The 18,504-nt window shown below is 36.9% G+C and overlaps 3 protein-coding genes across 10 annotated transcripts in view; all 3 read left to right on the top strand.

Annotated features, from left to right (window-relative positions):
• The window catches only part of CADPS2 (calcium dependent secretion activator 2), a 572,739-nt gene that overhangs the window by 176,723 nt on the left and 377,512 nt on the right, over positions 1-18,504 (top strand). The gene's annotated exons all lie outside the window — the stretch shown is intronic.
• Positions 8,764-10,058, top strand: RNF148 (ring finger protein 148). The gene is given in 1 exon segment (NM_001198706.2): positions 8,764-10,058. A coding segment is annotated over 1 exon segment (912 nt). The 5' UTR covers positions 8,764-8,980; the 3' UTR covers positions 9,893-10,058.
• On the top strand, positions 12,449-13,894 carry RNF133 (ring finger protein 133). Its single transcript, NM_001198705.1, has one exon. The coding sequence runs from the start codon at positions 12,685-12,687 to the stop codon at positions 13,813-13,815; it is 1,131 nt and encodes a 376-aa protein (NP_001185634.1). The 5' UTR covers positions 12,449-12,684; the 3' UTR covers positions 13,816-13,894.

Raw genomic sequence — 18,504 nt, 5'->3', positions numbered from 1 at the left:
TCTTTAGTAAATTGGGTGAATAAGACGATGATTTAAATATAATGATGGGTGCTGGCAGTGAACACACATCAGTTTGTGTATGAGCCAAGTAGTATTCTAAGTGCTTTCAAGACTGTACATTGTTTCTTTTAATCCTCATGGGAGTCCTAAAAATTTGGTACTATTGTTATCTCTGTTTTACAGGTAAGGGAACTAAGGCACATGAGTTTAGATAACTTGCCTAAATTGTAGAGCTAGTGTAGGTACAGGATTTAAACTCAGGCAGTCTGGCTTAAGAATTAATTAAACTTGCAAAATTCAACAATTGCTATTCCTGGTAAAACTAATGAGACTTAAGACTATGAAAATTATTATATACAACAAAGCTTTTTTTTTTTTTTTTTTTTTTTTTGAGACGGAGTCTCACTCTGTAGCCCAGGCTGGAGTGCAGTGGCGTTATCTCAGCTCACTGCAGGCTCCGCCTCCCGGGGTCACGCCATTCTCCTGCCTCAGCCTCCCGAGTAGCTGGGACTACAGGGGCCCGCCACCTCGCCCAGCTAGTTTTTTTGTATTTTTTAGTAGAGACGGGGTTTCACCGTGTTAGCCAGGATGGTCTCGATCTCCTGACCTCGTGATCCGCCCGTCTCGGCCTCCCAAAGTGCTGGGATTACAGGCTTGAGCCACTGCGCCCAGCCAGCTTTGTTTTTAAATATAAAATTTTAAAGCTCCATGAGATCTGAATGAAGGAAACTTTGTGAACAGATATGCTGTATGGGCTGCTTTATTTTTCATTGCATGAAATATCCTAGGGAAAGTGATACGTTAGGGTATCAGAACTATGCAATGATTAAACTGTCCTACCTTGGGGGCAGGATTTATTTTTCTGTGTGCCGTAATTTGAATGTTTGTGTTCCCCTTGAGACGTTGAAATCTTAACCCCCAAGGTGATGGTGTTAGGAGGTGGGGACTTTGGGAGGTGATTAGCTCATGGGAGCAGAGCCCTCATGAGTAGAATTAGTGTTCTTATAAAAGAGGACTAAGAGAGACCCCCTTACTCTTTCCACAATGAACACAGCGAAAAGGTGCTTTCTATTAACCAGAAAGCAAGCCGTCATGAGACACTAAATCTGCCTTAATCATGGACTTTTTGGCCTCCATAACTGTGCAAAAATAAATTCCTGTTGCTTATAAGCTACCCAGTTTATGGTAATTTATTATAACAGCCCAAACAGACTAAGATACTGTGCCTTTCTGGTCCTTCCTTCATACCTTATTTAGCATATTATCATATCAGAAGGTCAGTTTCTTGGATAAAATACAACAACCATGACCTCCTCTTTGAATCCCTGGGTACACAAAAGAGTCATTAGGATAGGAAATTGTTCCTTTTCGATCACTGCTGTAGCCCTAAAATTGTGTGCACTTATTAGTACTATGCACATAGTAGGATCTTGATAAATATTTGAATGAGTGAAATAATAATGTAGACATTTGGAATAGATGGTTCTTAGATTGTACTTCTAAAGAGAATATGAAAAACAGTAGGACATGGCAGGTCCTTAGTCATGCCAGAGAAGCACCTTTGTTTCATCAAATCAAATAAGAAATTGATTTTTTACAAATCAGTGCACTAGGTCCTGTAGGAAGATGAAGGAGCATAGTGAAGTCCTACCCTGAAAAATCTTACAATTTGAGAGGTAAAGGCAACAGCCTCTGTAAGAGGGGAAACAAGTAACATTGTTTTCAACACTAGAAGAAAAATATCACAAGGTAGTATAGAAATAATTTCCTAAGAAAGGATGTAGGGTATGAAGAAAATAGTACTTATTGCTTAAAAGATAAAGGAGTAGTTTTTTTACTTTAAAAATGCACATGTATGCTGTATGTACTGTTTTAACTGCAAAATATGTTAAAATACAAAAATGAAAAAACATGGCTGGGCGTGGTGGCTCACGCCTATAATCCCAGCACTTTGGGAGGCCAAGGCAGGTGGATCACAAGGTCAGGAGTTCGAGACCAGCCTGACCAACATGGTGAATTCCCATCTCTACTAAAAATACAAAAGTTAGCAGGATGTGGTGGCATTTGCCTGTAATCCCAGCTATTCAGGGGACTGAGGCAGGAGAATCGCCTGAGCCCTGGAGGAAGAGGTTGCAGTGAGCCAGGATAGTGCCACTGCACTCCATCCTGGGCGACAGAGAGAGACTCTGTCTCAAAAAAAAATGTAAAACATATATTGTGACAGTTCATAGGAGAAAGAACTCACATTGGACTGAATTAATCAGGGAAGCTTTGTGGGGACTACAGGATTTAACTATCACTTGGGGTAGAAATAGAAGACATTCTGGATTGGAGAAAAAGTTGTTTGCAATTAGAAATTTTTTATTTAAGTATTACTCCTGATGTAATGTTAGTTTTCTCTGAGGTACCAAGGTATACATAATTGGTATAGTTTTCTCCTGATAATGACTATTTGGGGCTCATGACTTGATATATAGATATATATCTATATTTAAATATCTTGAGAGATATAACTATTCATTTACATAAAAATAATTAAAGCAGAATTTTTATCCCTGTAGAGGCTGCTGCTTATATGTTAGAAATGGTTATTACTTTATGACTGTGTATTATTCCATATTTAGTCCATTTTTCAGATACAGAGATGTGGATGAAATTTATTCTTGACTTTTGGAGAGAAAATGTAAGACAGATGGCCTCTGATCTTGTGATATTAAATAAGCCTTTTTCTGGACAACTGTTGTCAATGTAATTCTTAACTGAGGGAAGACTTGTCAAATCGTTGCCTGTTCTCTTATTTTAAAAAAATGGGTAGTTGTATAAAGCATAGATTGTAAAAGCTGCAGATATGTCTTAATATTTTGAAGAGAAAGTACTTGAAAAGTCAAACATTTTGTCAGGGACCTTGAACAAGTTTTATTGTGCTAGTGTAGGGACAGGAGGGAGAAAACAGGATTTTAAAAAAATGAAGCAGATAAGACCACTGCTTACAAGATACTCTAAACCAAGTGAAAGTATACACAGACACGTATGCATCTAATTATATATAATATAAGGCAAAATTAAATGACTGACAAACAGGTACAAAAATAATATGTCATAGGAACAGGTGGTTTTGGCTAGGGAGATCACAAATGGGAGATTGAGATGGGTCTGTAAAGATGATGGGAATGTTATTAGGTGGAAAATGGAAGAAAAAGGTTTTTCAGGATTGAGAATAGGAAGGAAGGCCCATTTATCGAATAGCTCCCAAGCTAAGCTAGCAGTGTGCTTGGCGATTTACAAACAGATGTGAAATATGTCATCCAACACTCACCATGGCCGACTTTACTTTTCCAGACTACAGATGAGAAAGCTGAGGCTCAATGTGTCTCAGCTTAAATGGCTAGCATGTAGCTGAAACTGGATTTCAGATACATCTGTCACATGGCCTGGTGCTTTAATACACTGTTCACTGTTTCTGCTAGTGTGATGACTCTATACTCATCTTGTCGTCGTCGTTTTTCTCTGCTCCTTCACAGGAGGGATTAAATTATATAAGAAATAAGAAAGGGTTTTGTGATCTGTGAATTGGAAAAACATAAGGGGAAAATCTCCTTAATCACCTCTGCCCTGTTATTTCTGACTGCTGGGAACTCACTCAGAGTTAACCATCATAGGACTTGTATTAGGAAGGCAAAGCATATGCAAACCTTCAATGACTGTGGCTTAGGAAGATTTAGAGTCTGTTTTAAGCTTTAGGACAATCTTGAAATGATGGAGTCCCAGAAGTAGCCTCCAAACCATTTTGGTCCTCATCGTTGGACCTTAATAATGAGAGGGGCAGAGTAGCCTGTTAAGAGAACAGGACGATTGCTGGTGGTGATGTCAAGGAATCTGCTTGGGTTTATTTTTCCTCTTTTGAGTATATTGCCTATTCACCACTGCCTCAAACAAAAATATGGTCTAAATCGTTAATATGAAGATATATTTTGTTCCAAGCTCAAAGATAATAATTACACTACTGCCAAATATTGTCTTAATCTTGTGTTTACTTAAGACTATTTATCTCCTCCTTCTCCCTCCTAGTGCAGAGACTACAATGTGAATTTTTCCCCCAGTACTTCCCAGAGTAGTAATACTGAGTTCCTACTCTGTTGATTACCATTCTGTCTTCTAAATTGGTAGACTGAATGGGGAAAAAATTGTTTTCAGTTTATTGTTAAAGTTATGTAGACCATGACTTGAATTCTGAATGAAAAAGAGAGTTTAATTTATGTTTATTTATGCCCACTACAGTTTAAATGGATTTGATCATATTCCAAATGCTCATTTGTCTTTGTATTAAGGTATGGCTAAGGAATCAAGTTTTATGATTGCTAAGAGCAAGGAAGATATATATATATACACACACCCAATACAATATGTGTGGAAATATATACACACACACACATATATATATACACACACATATTCTGTTTGTACATATATAGAATAATTACAAGTTGAATTCATTATGCATATTCTAACTATTCTGTACTGTTACTGAAATGATCACCCTTCTGAAGATAAAACTTGGTAGATACAATTTTGCATAAGGAATATTACCAGATAGAATACAGAGGATAATGACACTATCAATTTAATTCAACTTTTATTGAGAACCTATGATGTGGTAAATACTGTCCTAGAAGCTGGGTATTAAAAAGATGAGAATAAGATTTAATCTTGTCCTTCAAGGAGATTAATAGAATAGTTAATTTTGTAGAGGGAATTACATCAGGATTTTTTCTAAATGGGTAGATTATAGCAGCACTTGCAACAGGAAGACAAATAGATAACTATATGAGATGAGATGACAGATATGTTCATTTGTTCCATTATAGCAACCATTTTACTATATATGTGTATCTTATAGTGTCATGTTGTATACATTAAATATACACAACAAAATTTACTTTAAAAGTATAGAAATTAGAATTATAGTTGCTACAGTCCAGAAATGCCTTTATATAAACTAGTTTTGTTACATGAAACTATGAATTTTTTTCTTAACCACTGATATATTAGCTGTAATTAGAGGGGATGCTTGAGGAAATTTTATATACATATATATTAGAAAACATTAAAAATTGTAAAAGTAAAGATTCCGCTTTCAGAAAAATATTATCATTAGCACTCTTTGCTTTTGTGCTGCTCTCAGTGAAGTACTTTAGAGTCAGTATTCTGTCTTCCTCAGATCTCATTATGATTCATTTAATTTCTTGCAAAAAAACATACATAGTTGTAATGTTTGAGCCTAAATGCAAAATAAATATTTGTTTTGTGAATTCCTAGAGATCTTTCATGATATCATAGCCCTGGGTACTGACACTTATGAGGTAGTTTATTGGTTTTCATTTAATCTTAAAGATGCTATCTGAGCAGTGCAATGTGATTGTATTTATCTGTTTTGCATTATTGGAGTAGAGATTTCTGGAAGTGTGAGCACTGTTACCCATAGAGATCAAAGAATAGCAGAGGGGTAGAGGTCAGTTAGTTGATTTTTTTCTCTCAATAATAGTTATAACCTTCTCAAAAATTTAATTGGAGCCTGGTAGTTATAGGATACACACATATATACATCCAACTTGCATATTACTCTTTTCTTCTGCCTAGATGATGCCCTCCTTAAGGTCAGAGCCATGTTGTGTCCCCATTAACATAGACTCTGGCTCATGTCAGTGCCTTGTGTACAGTGCATATTACATATTTGTTGTGGTTAATGGTTAAGTATTATTCCTTTGGGGGTACTTCAGGAATTTAGAGCCTGTAACTGCCATTGTGCCTGCCTGCTTACCTTCTGGTTCATGTCTTTCCCCTTGGTAACACAGCATTCAAATCTTCACCCTTCTTCTGGCCATGTACTCACCCAGGGAATGAGCTCTCTACAACATGATAAATAGTGATTAACCTAAGATAATCATGATGATTCCACTCCAGTTTCCAAGGATTTCATTAAGCATGGGTTTTTGAAGCAATTCTAGCCAAAGGGGCATTGAGGGAAGTCTGGTAAGTTTCTGGGGAAAAAAAATGTGTGTGTGTGTGTGTGTACATATATACATGTAAAAGGAATGTAAACATTCCTGCATGTAAAAGGAATATATAAACATATATATATTCCTTGAATATATATATCCTTGAATATATATAATATAATATATAAATTATAATAATTACAATATATAATATATAAATAATATATATAAATTATATATTATATAATACATTACATATATTATAATATATATTACATATATTATATGTAATATATAAATTATTATATATAATATATATTATCCCTAGTATTATATTTCAGTTCTCTTTAACCTAACTGCAAAATTCAACAGAATGAAAAACTCTTCAATATTTGGTTTTTATAAAGAATGTCCGTGTATTGAATAAATGATCTAAAAGGAACAGATTACAGTTGCCTCAATCATCTCTCTCTCTCTCTCTCTCTCTCTCTCTCTCTCTCTCTCTCTCTCTCTCTCTCTCTCTCTGTCTCTCTGTGTCTCTCTCCCCCCGCCCCTCCATTCACCTGCTGCTCCAGGAAGACTCTTAGAGCTCATTCTGATAAAATATATGCAATTTGTCATGATACTTAATGGACTAATAGGTAACTTGTACAGATCTCTGCTGTTTCTATTCCAGGGAAAACTGGAGAAATTAAGTTGCATTGAGGGCATTATCCTTGATGGAGGCATTGTCAATTATAAAAGCTTATTCTGTGTCGAGAATTTATATCTGACCACCCATCAGGGATGGGAGAGTTTTGGGATGCTTCTCCCTTCAGGCTGTTTCATTAGATCAGGGTTTCTTAACCTTACTATTGACATTTTGGACCACATAATTTCTTATTGTGTGGAGCTACTGTGTGCATTTTCAGATGTTTTAGCGGCAACGCTGGTGTATACTCACTAGATGCTAGTAACACTCTCTAATTGTCACAATCAAAAAATGTCTCCAGAAACAGCCAGATGTCCCCTGGGAGGCAAAATTGCCCCCAACTTGAAAACCACTTTTTAAGAGATAGATGATTGTTTCTTATAGGTCTATTTTGTTCTAAGACGAGGGCAGAAGAGAGGGCAGTTCTATCATTGCCTTAAGCATTTTATATTATAATGAGAAAAATAGAATGAATTAGCTAAGTTCCTCAAATTGGTCCTTTCAACCATACAGAGAACCTTTTGATGTGAGATATGTTTTGAAGCAAAATATGGTTACAGGTTAAACTCTTCACCCACAAAAAATCTGCAAAATAAAAAGTCAGAATTACATTATTTTGTAATCCTACTTCCAAAGGTTAAATAATCACAGATTTAACAAATTACCTATAATATGATGATGTTAAACTGTCGTCTTAATGAGGCTTCAATTTGTCACTGTTAATAGAATCAGCCAGGAATTTACTCCATTTGAACATGAAAAAAAGTCTGCCTACAAGGACTCTTCAGATGTGAATTGAATCATGCTTTAATAGAATTGTATGAATGGGACAAGTAGACTGTTTCCTAATTTTTTATTTTTTTAAAGCTAATATTAAATACAATAGGCCAGGGAATACAATAAATGCTTTTGTCCAAATGAGAAAACTATCATGTCTATGATTAAATGCACACTAGGAAATAGGGTCTTTTCTTTTTCTTTTTCTATCCCTAGGACTTTGTGGCATGCTGAGCACATAGAAGATATCCTATACATGGTATAAAATAAATATTTGAGTGGGTGTTGCCAATTTATTGGCTCCTTGAAACAGACTTTGAATAAAGATTTAAGGTAAAAGTAAACAATAATGCGTCTTTAAAGCAGTAAAGACTCTGTAGTTTGCAAAATAATGTAGTGATTTGTTATCATTGTGGCCATCCTTTCCTCTTCCCACTACTGTCCTTCCAGTTACTAAATCTGTTATTCAGCCTTTGTCTATGTCTCTACATCTATGCTGCTACTTCGAGCCCAAGCCACTGTCTTCTTTTGCCTAAGCTCATTCTCATGTTATTCTCCCTCTCCAATACATTTTCCCAATAAAGCAACCAAAGTGAACATTCTGAAACACATTTATCACCTCCCTGGCTTAGAACCCTACAGTGTGTTTCTCTTGTCCTTGGGACATCATCCAAAATCCTTAGTCTCTACAAGAGTAGGGCTATTTCTATTTTCTTCTCCAATGTATGTCCACTCTCAGTATTTGCCTAGCACATAGTAGGTTCTTACCAGAAGATGGGACTGTATTAGGCTAACAATATGAGTTTACACTGTTTTCTTTGTGTTGGATCTTTAAGTGTGGGATAGGCATTTAATGTGGGAAGTTGGTGGGAATGGTTTGCTCCTACTTCCCACAGAATGCCATATTGGGTAGTGTTGAACCATCCCACATAATGCCATATTGGGTAGTGTTGAACCATGCATGAAAACTGGCAACTGGCCCGGGTACATGCACTAATACATGAATTATTTTTATCTTTGCCATTGCCTTACATCTAGAAAAAAAATCTTACATGGCTGGGTAGATTTTCATTCTATCCAGAACTAAGAAGGAAACCCAAGGCTTTAAAAAATTATTACCAATTTATTTATTGCTTTACAGCTTGTTCAAACTGTTACATATCTTGACTCATTGCTTAGCTTTTTGGCCAATAGGATTTCAGGATGCAATGCACTAATATAAACTCTTGGATTGGTTTAACTACCTCTGATGTCACAATTTCCCCATTAGAATGTCATAATTTTCTTGAAATCACATGATACCAATCACAACTCTTGTTATTTTGTTTCATTATGAGAAAGATAATCTACCAAATATAAAAATGCTGGAAGGAGCAAGATATCTTTGATCCAGGGAGACCTTTTCCATTTATGTGCTTTAGTAATCTACTGCCAACAAGCTATCTTCTTTATGTCCTTTTACGACTGATGTTGTTTTGTTTTCTCAAGTTTGCCTCTTAAATAGACAAATGGAGGCATGAGCTTCCTTAGAATTACTCCTTCGACTCATAGTTCTCTTTCATCTGGACTTTTGAGGCTTAGTATCTTTCTACTACTTAGCCTTCCTGACTCAAATGGAAAAGCCATTTGGACAGCTCACCTGAATATAACATTTCAGGTTGGAAATAAGATCATATCAGAGTTAGGAGAGAGTGGAGTGTTCGGGAATCATTCTCCTCTGGAAAGGGTGTCTGGTGTGGTAGCACTTCCTGAAGGATGGAATCAGAATGCTTGTAATCCTTTGACCAATTTCAGCAGGCCTGAACAGGCAGACTCTTGGCTGGCCCTCATCGAACGTGGAGGCTGTACTTTTACACATAAAATCAACGTGGCAGCAGAGAAGGGAGCAAATGGGGTGATCATCTACAACTATCAAGGTACGGGCAATAAAGTATTTCCCATGTCTCACCAGGGGACGGAAAATATAGTTGCGGTGATGATAGGCAACCTGAAAGGCATGGAACTTTTGCACTTGATTCAGAAAGGAGTCTATGTGACAGTCATCATTGAAGTGGGGAGAATGCACATGCCATGGGTGAGCCATTACATCATGTCTCTATTTACCTTCCTGGCTGCCACAATTGCCTACCTTTACTTATATTGTGTCTGGAGACCTAGAGTGCCCAATTCTTCCACCAGGAGGCGAAGTCATATAAAGGCAGATGTGAAGAAAGCTATTGACCAGCTTCAACTGCGAGTTCTCAAAGAAGGGGATGAGGAATTAGACCCAAATGAAGACAACTGTGTTGTTTGCTTTGACACATACAAACCCAAAGATGTAGTACGCATTTTAACTTGCAAACATTTTTTCCATAAGGCATGCATTGACCCCTGGCTTTTAGCCCATAGGACATGTCCCATGTGCAAGTGTGACATTCTGAAAACTTAAGAAATCTGGAGAATTTTCTGAAGATGTAACCAGATCTTTCCAAATACAAAGATTAGATAAATTCTCTTATCGTACTTTATGTAGAGAGAAAATTTCAGCTTCTCTATCCAGGTACAAACAAGGGTGAAATTTGTGTTTTAAAAATAAAACTCCATATCATGCCCAGATATTTGAACTTCTTGTCTTTCTAATCAGCTTTAATTCTTATACCTTTTTGCCCTTATCCAAATAAGAACGTTAGTATATGTTAAAAACAATTTTTTTCTTCAAGTTGCTAGGATTGTGACATTGCCATAGAGAATTATTCATGCTATTTTAAAGTTTCCTTTTTTAATACTAATTCTTGTACTTTGTTTCCGCATTTTGACTAATTTTGGTATCTAATAATTTATATCTCTGATTCTGCATGGTTAATTAATTTTATTAATGCCCAGGAAATCTAGTTTCCAAAGCTACTCACTGGATTGGTAATGCGTTCTAAATAATTATTTTCAAGGCCGGGCGCGGTGGCTCAAGCCTGTAATCCCAGCACTTTGGGAGGCCGAGGCGGGCGGATCACAAGGTCAGGAGATCGAGACCACAGTGAAACCCCGTCTCTACTAAAAATACAAAAAATTAGCCGGGCGCGGTGGCGGGCGCCTGTAGTCCCAGCTACTCAGGAGGCTGAGGCAGGAGAATGGCGGGAACCCGGGAGGCGGAGCTTGCAGTGAGCCGAGATCGCGCCACTGCACTCCAGCCTGGGCAACAGCGTGAGACTCCGTCTCAAAAAAAAAAAAAAAAAAAAATAATTATTTTAGATGATAGCACTTTAGTTATGAAAGGAGAAGTGTTCTAAAGTATTATAGGCCTCATTTAGGATAACATTGCAAACATTCACCTTTGTTTGCCAGAGCTCTTTAAATCCTAGCATAATGACTCAGCTATGGTAGCAGATTTCTTTTCTAGAAGTGTCCTTAGTAAATGCTTCTCTTTTCCTCTCCAAATGGTAATGAATGTTTCTCTGGGGCATTTTGATAACATAGAGCAAAGCTAAAATTTTGTTCAATTGCCTTTCCATGTTATATTCTTTGTCTTATTTTGCATCTTCCTTTTTTTCTAGTAGATGAATAGACACCTATACAACAATGAGAGACAGAAAGATTTAGGTATTGTCGTATTGATGAAAATTTCTGTTTCTGGATGATATGCTAAACCTTTGATGCATAACTCAATGTCACTTTGTGAATATACACACCATGTAATACCTTTTAAAAAGTGCAGGGACATATGGAAATAAAATCGGATTAATGGCCTTTGGGAGAGAAAATCAACCTTTATGGGTATGTTTTATATCATCAGTATTCTTTTTATACTAATTTTTGTTGTTCCTTCCTCTTCCTTGTCTCAAACTACCACGTTGTAGATTCACATTTCATAAGAAGTAACAGCTCCTTTGGTCCTGGTGAGATCCAACCAAAAGTGACTTCTAGCACTCTACACATGTAGACCAGAGACATTTATGTTCAAGGTCAGAATCTTTAGCCTCGGTTTCCTAGCTGGTGGGAAAAAAACCCACTGAGATTCACCCCCAATAACGTGTACCAGTAGCAGCGTGGCTGCTTGTGAACTCACTATGCTTGTGAGTCCACATGACATCCTTTAGCTTTGAGGTCATATTGTGCTACTGACATGATTGTGGCCAAAACATAGGTAGAGTGGACAGAGCCTGTGGAATCTTCTAGTAGGGATATTTGTTGAGTTCTGCAAAAATGTTTGATAAAAGCATCTACTTATTGCTGCTAATGGTTAACTTTAAATATGCACCTTTGAAGTTTTTCTTAATAGCTGTTTTTTAAAAAATGAATTGTGCCAAACCAATATGACTTTATTTAATCTTTTCCTTGACACCCTTTCTCCTCCTCTTTCAAAATATTATTTGATTAATAACAGATGTCAAGGCCTGCAAAGAAATTAGCTTCCCTAGATGTCAGGCCTTTCTTTACTCCTGTCAGACTTACTACATTTGTACAGTCAATGTAAGACAGAGAAAGTGAGGCAGGAGTAAACTGAGCAGGATCTCTTACTCTAAAACAGCAAAACCATAAAACAAAAGCCACAAACATCTCAGAAAGCTTAAATAAATGCAATATAAGGGTTTATGTGATGAGTCAAAAATTAGCAGTGTGACTTTTACTTTTTGATGTAAAAATAATGTCACTGATATCACCACTTTTGCCACACATCTGGTCACAGAACTAATTTTCAATTATCCTTTTTTTTTTTTTTTTTAGCTTGCCATTTTGTTGGAAATATCTCCTTCCTTTGCTGGGAAAAAAATTATATAGCATTCTTACATGTGCTTTCAGGCTTTAAAGAGCACACATTGTATGAATTTTAGACTTAATTTTTAGTTTAACGTGCTACCTACTATGATTATATGTAGCTCAGTGATTATATCTAATAACAACATAGAAATCACCCATAACAGCATTTAAGCCAATAAATTCACAGTATGCTCTAAACTCTTATCTAATTGGCTGCTGGATCTTGCATGTCATAATCACATCAAACAACAGTAAGCAGTATCTAGAGTTAACAGGAGGGGATTTATTTTTCAATCTAAAGTTTTTCTCCTCTCTAATAAGACCTCTGAAACTCATAAGCCATCTTTAAGAATTTCTTACAAAAACATGCTGGAAGACAGTGGATCTTGTTTGTATCCTGAAGATTTTTTTCTCTTTGTTGTTTTAAATTAATTGTCAACAGATGTGGAACTGTTGGGTTGGTTCTTAAGTCACTTGGAGAAGGGAAAGATGCATCTACTCAAGGTTGGTACTTGGAGAAACAACACTGCCTTTTCCTGGCTTATCATGTTTGGTGTTCTTTGGCTTGTTAGTCAGAACTGTTGCAGAGCAAGTGTTGTTTGGACGGCTTATATGAACATATCATTTCATGTTGGGAATCATGTGTTGTCAGAGTTGGGAGAGACTGGAGTCTTTGGAAGAAGCTCCACTTTGAAGAGAGTGGCAGGAGTTATAGTGCCACCGGAGGGAAAAATCCAAAATGCATGTAATCCCAATACCATTTTCAGCCGATCAAAGTACTCAGAGACCTGGCTTGCACTTATTGAACGGGGAGGTTGTACCTTCACACAGAAAATTAAAGTGGCAGCTGAGAAGGGAGCCAGTGGAGTGATCATCTATAACTTTCCAGGAACTGGCAACCAGGTGTTCCCCATGTTTCATCAGGCATTTGAAGATGTCGTTGTGGTTATGATTGGTAACTTAAAAGGCACGGAAATTTTCCATTTAATTAAGAAGGGAGTTCTCATTACAGCCATGGTTGAGGTGGGGAGAAAGCACATCATCTGGATGAATCACTATTTGGTCTCTTTTGTGATTGTCACAACTGCTACCTTAGCATATTTCATCTTTTATCACATTCATAGACTTTGTTTAGCGAGGATTCAGAACCGGAGATGGCAGCGATTAACAACAGATCTTCAGAATGCATTTGGACAACTCCAACTTCGAGTGGTAAAAGAGGGGGATGAGGAAATAAATCCAAATGGAGATAGCTGCGTAATTTGCTTTGAACACTATAAGCCTAATGACATAGTTCGTATTCTGACTTGTAAACATTTTTTCCACAAGAATTGCATTGACCCCTGGATTTTATCCCATGGGACATGCCCCATTTGCAAATGTGATATTCTAAAAGTTTTGGGGATTCAAGTGGATGTTGAAAATGGAACAGAACCTTTGCAAGTTCTAATGTCAAGTGAACTGTGTGAAACCTTATCACCTAGTGAAGAGGAGACAAATAACGAAGTTTCTCCTGCAGGAACCTCAGATAAAGTAATCCATGTGGAGGAGAACCCTACTTCTCAGAATAATGACAGCCAGCCTCATTCAGTAGTGGAAGATGTTCATCCTTCACCTTGATGGCCTGACTTTTGAGGAAGTGTATTAAACCTGTATGTGAAATCAGATCCTGATACTGACAAGCAGTTTGTCTGTTTGAAGTGTGGTTTTTGTGTCATTTTTTGTTACTTCAGTAATTTTCTACATTCTTTGTTAAACCTCAAAGACAGAAAAAAAGTCCTAGCAGGATTTGTTTGTTTAATTTTGGACCTTTGCTAAGTGTAATTTTTTGTCAGTGTATGTTACTCCTGTGAGTGTGCATATGTATATTTGTATGTACACATCCATGTTAAAGCTAAGGACAAACTTGTTTTCTTAAATATTTTCTGTACATATATTGGGCTCTATTTTGGTAAAAATATTATTGATATATTTGTATGTTTGTTCTAATACAGAAACTATCAATTAAGTTTGAAAACAAATTATCTTTTATGTGCTAGGAAGAGTAAAAATTATCTTTTGATAACATATTTATAGTATGTCTTAGTTGTGAGGTCACTGTGCTTTTTTTTTTTTTTGCATTCTTGGCATGAACATTTTACAAAATTTTATTACTCTTATTCTTGATAAATAGTTCTGTTCAAGCAATTAGTACTTTTTTGTGATATACATCTGTGTAGTGAAATTTTAAAATACTAGCACTCTTTAAGTGAACAGCAAATATTTTAGTGTCCAGTGTTACTTATAATAATCGTTACATGGTCATAAAACATAGAACAACTTTGATACTTAGTCATGGCATATTTACTTCCCATGTGTTTCTCCCCACTCCCCAGTTTGGTTTCTTAAATAAAATGTTTAACCTATGCCAGACTATTCTTGAGAGAAGTGATACAGTATAGGAATTGTTATTATGATGTGATCATGTTTCTTTTGTTCACTATATTCTCAGGGTCCAGCAGAGTGCCTGGCACTCAAGTATTTTTGAAGGAATGAGTGAATGTGAATAAATAATGATAAATATCTTTTCTGTAATGCAACTATTATGTGTTAATTTGAAAAACTTAACTGTTTTTCTCAATTATACAAAATAACAGAAAATTCTGAAATTTTTCACTCTAAATTACTTTGAAAAAATATTAAATTATAATTTTAGTCCAGAATTCATGATTATAGTTCAGCACGCATAATTTTAATGAGCAGCTTTGAACTCTGTAAGGCTAACACTGGGATTTGAATTATTGGGCAACCTTGGAGGGTGACCTAGTGAAGAGGAATGTTAGGAGTTGCTCAGTGTTAACAATACTGGAATTTAGACACAGGTAGAAGGGTAGTAGTTGGCTATAACTGCCACCCCGTGGAAGACTAAAGGAGGAGAGGCACTAATCTAAGACCAGGAAGAATTGGAGCAAAAACTGGGCAAATGACCAGTTGTGAGCCATGCCTTGCTTGGTACACAAAAGCTTTTTTACATGCAACTTTAGAGACTTTTGTGTTAATCACAAGAGCTGTTCTTTGAAAGAACTGCATAGCACCAGGGCTACTGGAGGATTTAGCAGGAACACTAAGTGTTATTTCAAGCTTACCCTGGAAGAGTAAAGTCATTTCCTGAGGGATGAGGGACCACACAGAAGAGAGAGGACACTGAGGACCCCATGACAGCTGCCCCTAAAAGGATCAGCTCCTAATCAGGATAAATTGTCATTCTTTAGCCACTGTTAGTGTTTCTGCCACTACAGGATAGCAGCGGATGGGGGTGGAGTGGCTAAAGTGATTTATACCATTTGTCCAAGAAAATCACTAGAGCTACAACAGCTAATGCATCTGTAGTGTTGGCAGTCCCTGAACCTAGACTTGCCGGGTCACTGCAGCTCTGTGTACTCTTTTGTGGGGTACTTGTTCCATGACATCTGGCAGTTCAAGAATTTGTTTGCTATTCACACTGACAGTGCCATTGTGTTCTTCATTCTCCCTCCACATCGTTGTTGGTTTTTCCTTTTCTTTTTTCTCCTCCTTTTCCTTTGTTCATCATTGTCAATCTAAGACCTGAGTTACTCCCATGTATAAGAAATTGGCCTGTGCATACTTCTATAATATAACCTTTGTTAATGTGGACATTTAACATTTAACACAGTGTGCTTGTTTGAGAATTTTCTATGGATGTTCTTTAAAGGGTGGTTGGAATCTATATTTGGAGTGGGAGGGAAAGGGTCAAGTCAGTGAAAATGGAAACTGTCTGCTGAGTGGCTACCATGTGCCAGGTAGAGGACTAAGTGCTTTACATAGCTGTTTCTTTTATGTCAGAACAAAACAGTTTTAATCTTAGTGTTTAGAATGTTGTAAACAGATCAATAAACCACTTTCACTCTGGGTTTACTAAATAGAACTTGGAAATAGCACTGCTATATCAAATGTTATTCATTATAATAGATTTTCACTTATTCTGTGGGCTTTATACCATTTTCTCTCGTACCTAGTGATGCAAACTCTCTTGTCATAATGACATGGGATTAATAATATGAACTCCAGAAGGGAGTTTATGTTCCTTGTAAGAATCAAGCTTGCTTTTTTATTCACTCCTTAGATAAATTACGTTTAATATTCTACTACAGTGAAAAATATCCACTTCAACTCTTATCAGATGGTGCTATAGGTGAAATGACTTACTCCATCTATACAGTATCTCTTGTTATAGGACACACTACATTGATAATATCCCTATCTCTTGCTATAGAATTATAATAATGCAATTGTCCTGCAGAGAATGTTAGTCAGCTATTTATTTGCACTAGCGTGAGCCTTTCAAAGGATTTAGTGAGCCAGGGATCTGGCTTTTCTGATGGGATTTACACTCCTTTACCACATTTAATGGGTTTTGAAGCAGCACACAGGTATCAACTGGGGGAAAGATCAGCATTTGGGAAGGTAGTGAAGCAAGCAGAGAAATCTTCACATGCTGGTACTGTGAAGGAGTCCTTCTCATGCCAGTTCTGTCCTCCCACTCCATCATTTACTATAAGCACCTATTTTTGTATTTTAAAAACACATTTGATTTTTTGGCTTTGTACTTAACTGTATTTTTAAATATTTAGTTCTTAATGCTGAAAAATAAAGATTATAAATTAATATATTTATCAGCACAGAAATATCTTTAAATACATACTTCGTTTTATAAGTGGGGGTAAGAGAGTGTACTTTAGAAAAAGCGATGATCTCTTTCCTACCAGTAGGTGTTATTCTATCACAATTTGTTACCTCCCCTTTTCATAGCCACATCATAGCTTCTAACCCCTCTCTTCACAATTATGGCAGCATCTTTATCAGATCTCCAAGTTACTGTGTCCTTTGATGATTTTTAGATGCTGCCATGCATACTTTTCATCACTGTTGATGAACAGAGTGACTCTGATTTCAAAAATCCTCTACACATGTCCAGTTTAGCAACACACTGTTGTTGCCACACATCATGTTCTCTCATCTTTGAAAACTTAACAACTTACAGCATCTTTTTCAGAATTCCCTCTGCATTTGCTTGACTGCTCATCTCCGCTACTTCTTCAGACTTGTTCTTGGTTCCCATTCCAAGCAGTTTCCCTTAACTGTTGTCCCTCTCTTCCCAGTCCATCTCTTCCAACTTCAGCCTAGAACCAATTGTAAGTCATTTTAGTTTTACCAAGTGCCACCAAATTCCTTGCCTCCTACACTTTCCTACAATATCATTTGCCTTCCCTGAATCATTCCTACATCTGCTTTTAATACTTCTAAACAGCCAACTGTTACTCGAGTTGTAATATTTATTATTATCTGATGTCAACCAGATCTTTGCTTCTGTTTAAAAATCCTTTAGTAATCTCTTACCTCTTTTATTTTTTTGAGACAGTACTCTTGCTCTGTCACCCAGGCTGGAGTGCAGTGGCACGATCTTGGCTCACTGCAAACTCAGCCTCTTAAGTTTAAGTAATCTTCTCCTTCCTCAGCCTCCTAAGTACTGATTACAGGTGCACACCACCACTCGCAGCTAATTTTTTTTTTTTTTTTGTATTTTTAGTAGAGTTGGGGTTTTGCTGTTTTTGCCCAGGCTTGTCTTGAACTCCTGAGCTCAGGCAGTCTGCCCACCTCAGCCTCCCAAAGTGCTAGGAGTACAGGCATGAGCCACTGCGCCCAGCCTCTTACTCCCTTTTATAGTCTCCATAGAGTAGTACTTCAAAGCCTTGGCTACACATCAGAATCACCTGGAGAGCTTTTCAAAGTCTCAATGTTCAGGATGCATTCATGACATCTGGGCTGGGACCCAGGCATTGGTAGTTTTTGAAGTTGCCCAGGAGATTCCAACGTGCACACAAGACTGAGAACCACTGCCAGAGGACTGTTCCAAAGAGCCTTTAATCAGGTCCCAAATTTTACCCTCTGTTAAGTTTGACTTTTTTTCACTTTACTGAAAGTGTCTTGGTAGAAATCAAAATATCAAGGTAGAAAGTGTTAAATGTCTATTCCTCATGGAGAGGAATTGATAAAGGCCTGTGGCGATATGAAGGGAAGAATTTCAACTGGAATAATAATTAGGGAACACTTAAAGAAGGAAATGATATTTAAAATGGAAATCTACTTGGTGGAAAGAAGGACATTCTAGTGGAGAGAACGATGTTAACAGTTTTTTATAAAGGAGCTTTGAGTGTCACTTGGAATTTTGGTTAAGAAACTTGAAGACACAGTGTAAGGAACATGGCTGTGCTTTGGTCAAGGATAGGCTGAGGTAAACATCCAGAGTGA

This window comes from Macaca mulatta, chromosome 3 (genome assembly GCF_049350105.2).
Source record: "Macaca mulatta isolate MMU2019108-1 chromosome 3, T2T-MMU8v2.0, whole genome shotgun sequence".
NCBI classification, from domain to species: Eukaryota; Metazoa; Chordata; class Mammalia; order Primates; family Cercopithecidae; genus Macaca; species Macaca mulatta.
The sequence above is the reverse complement of the archived record's forward strand: the minus strand, read 5'-3'. Positions and strand labels throughout refer to the sequence as shown.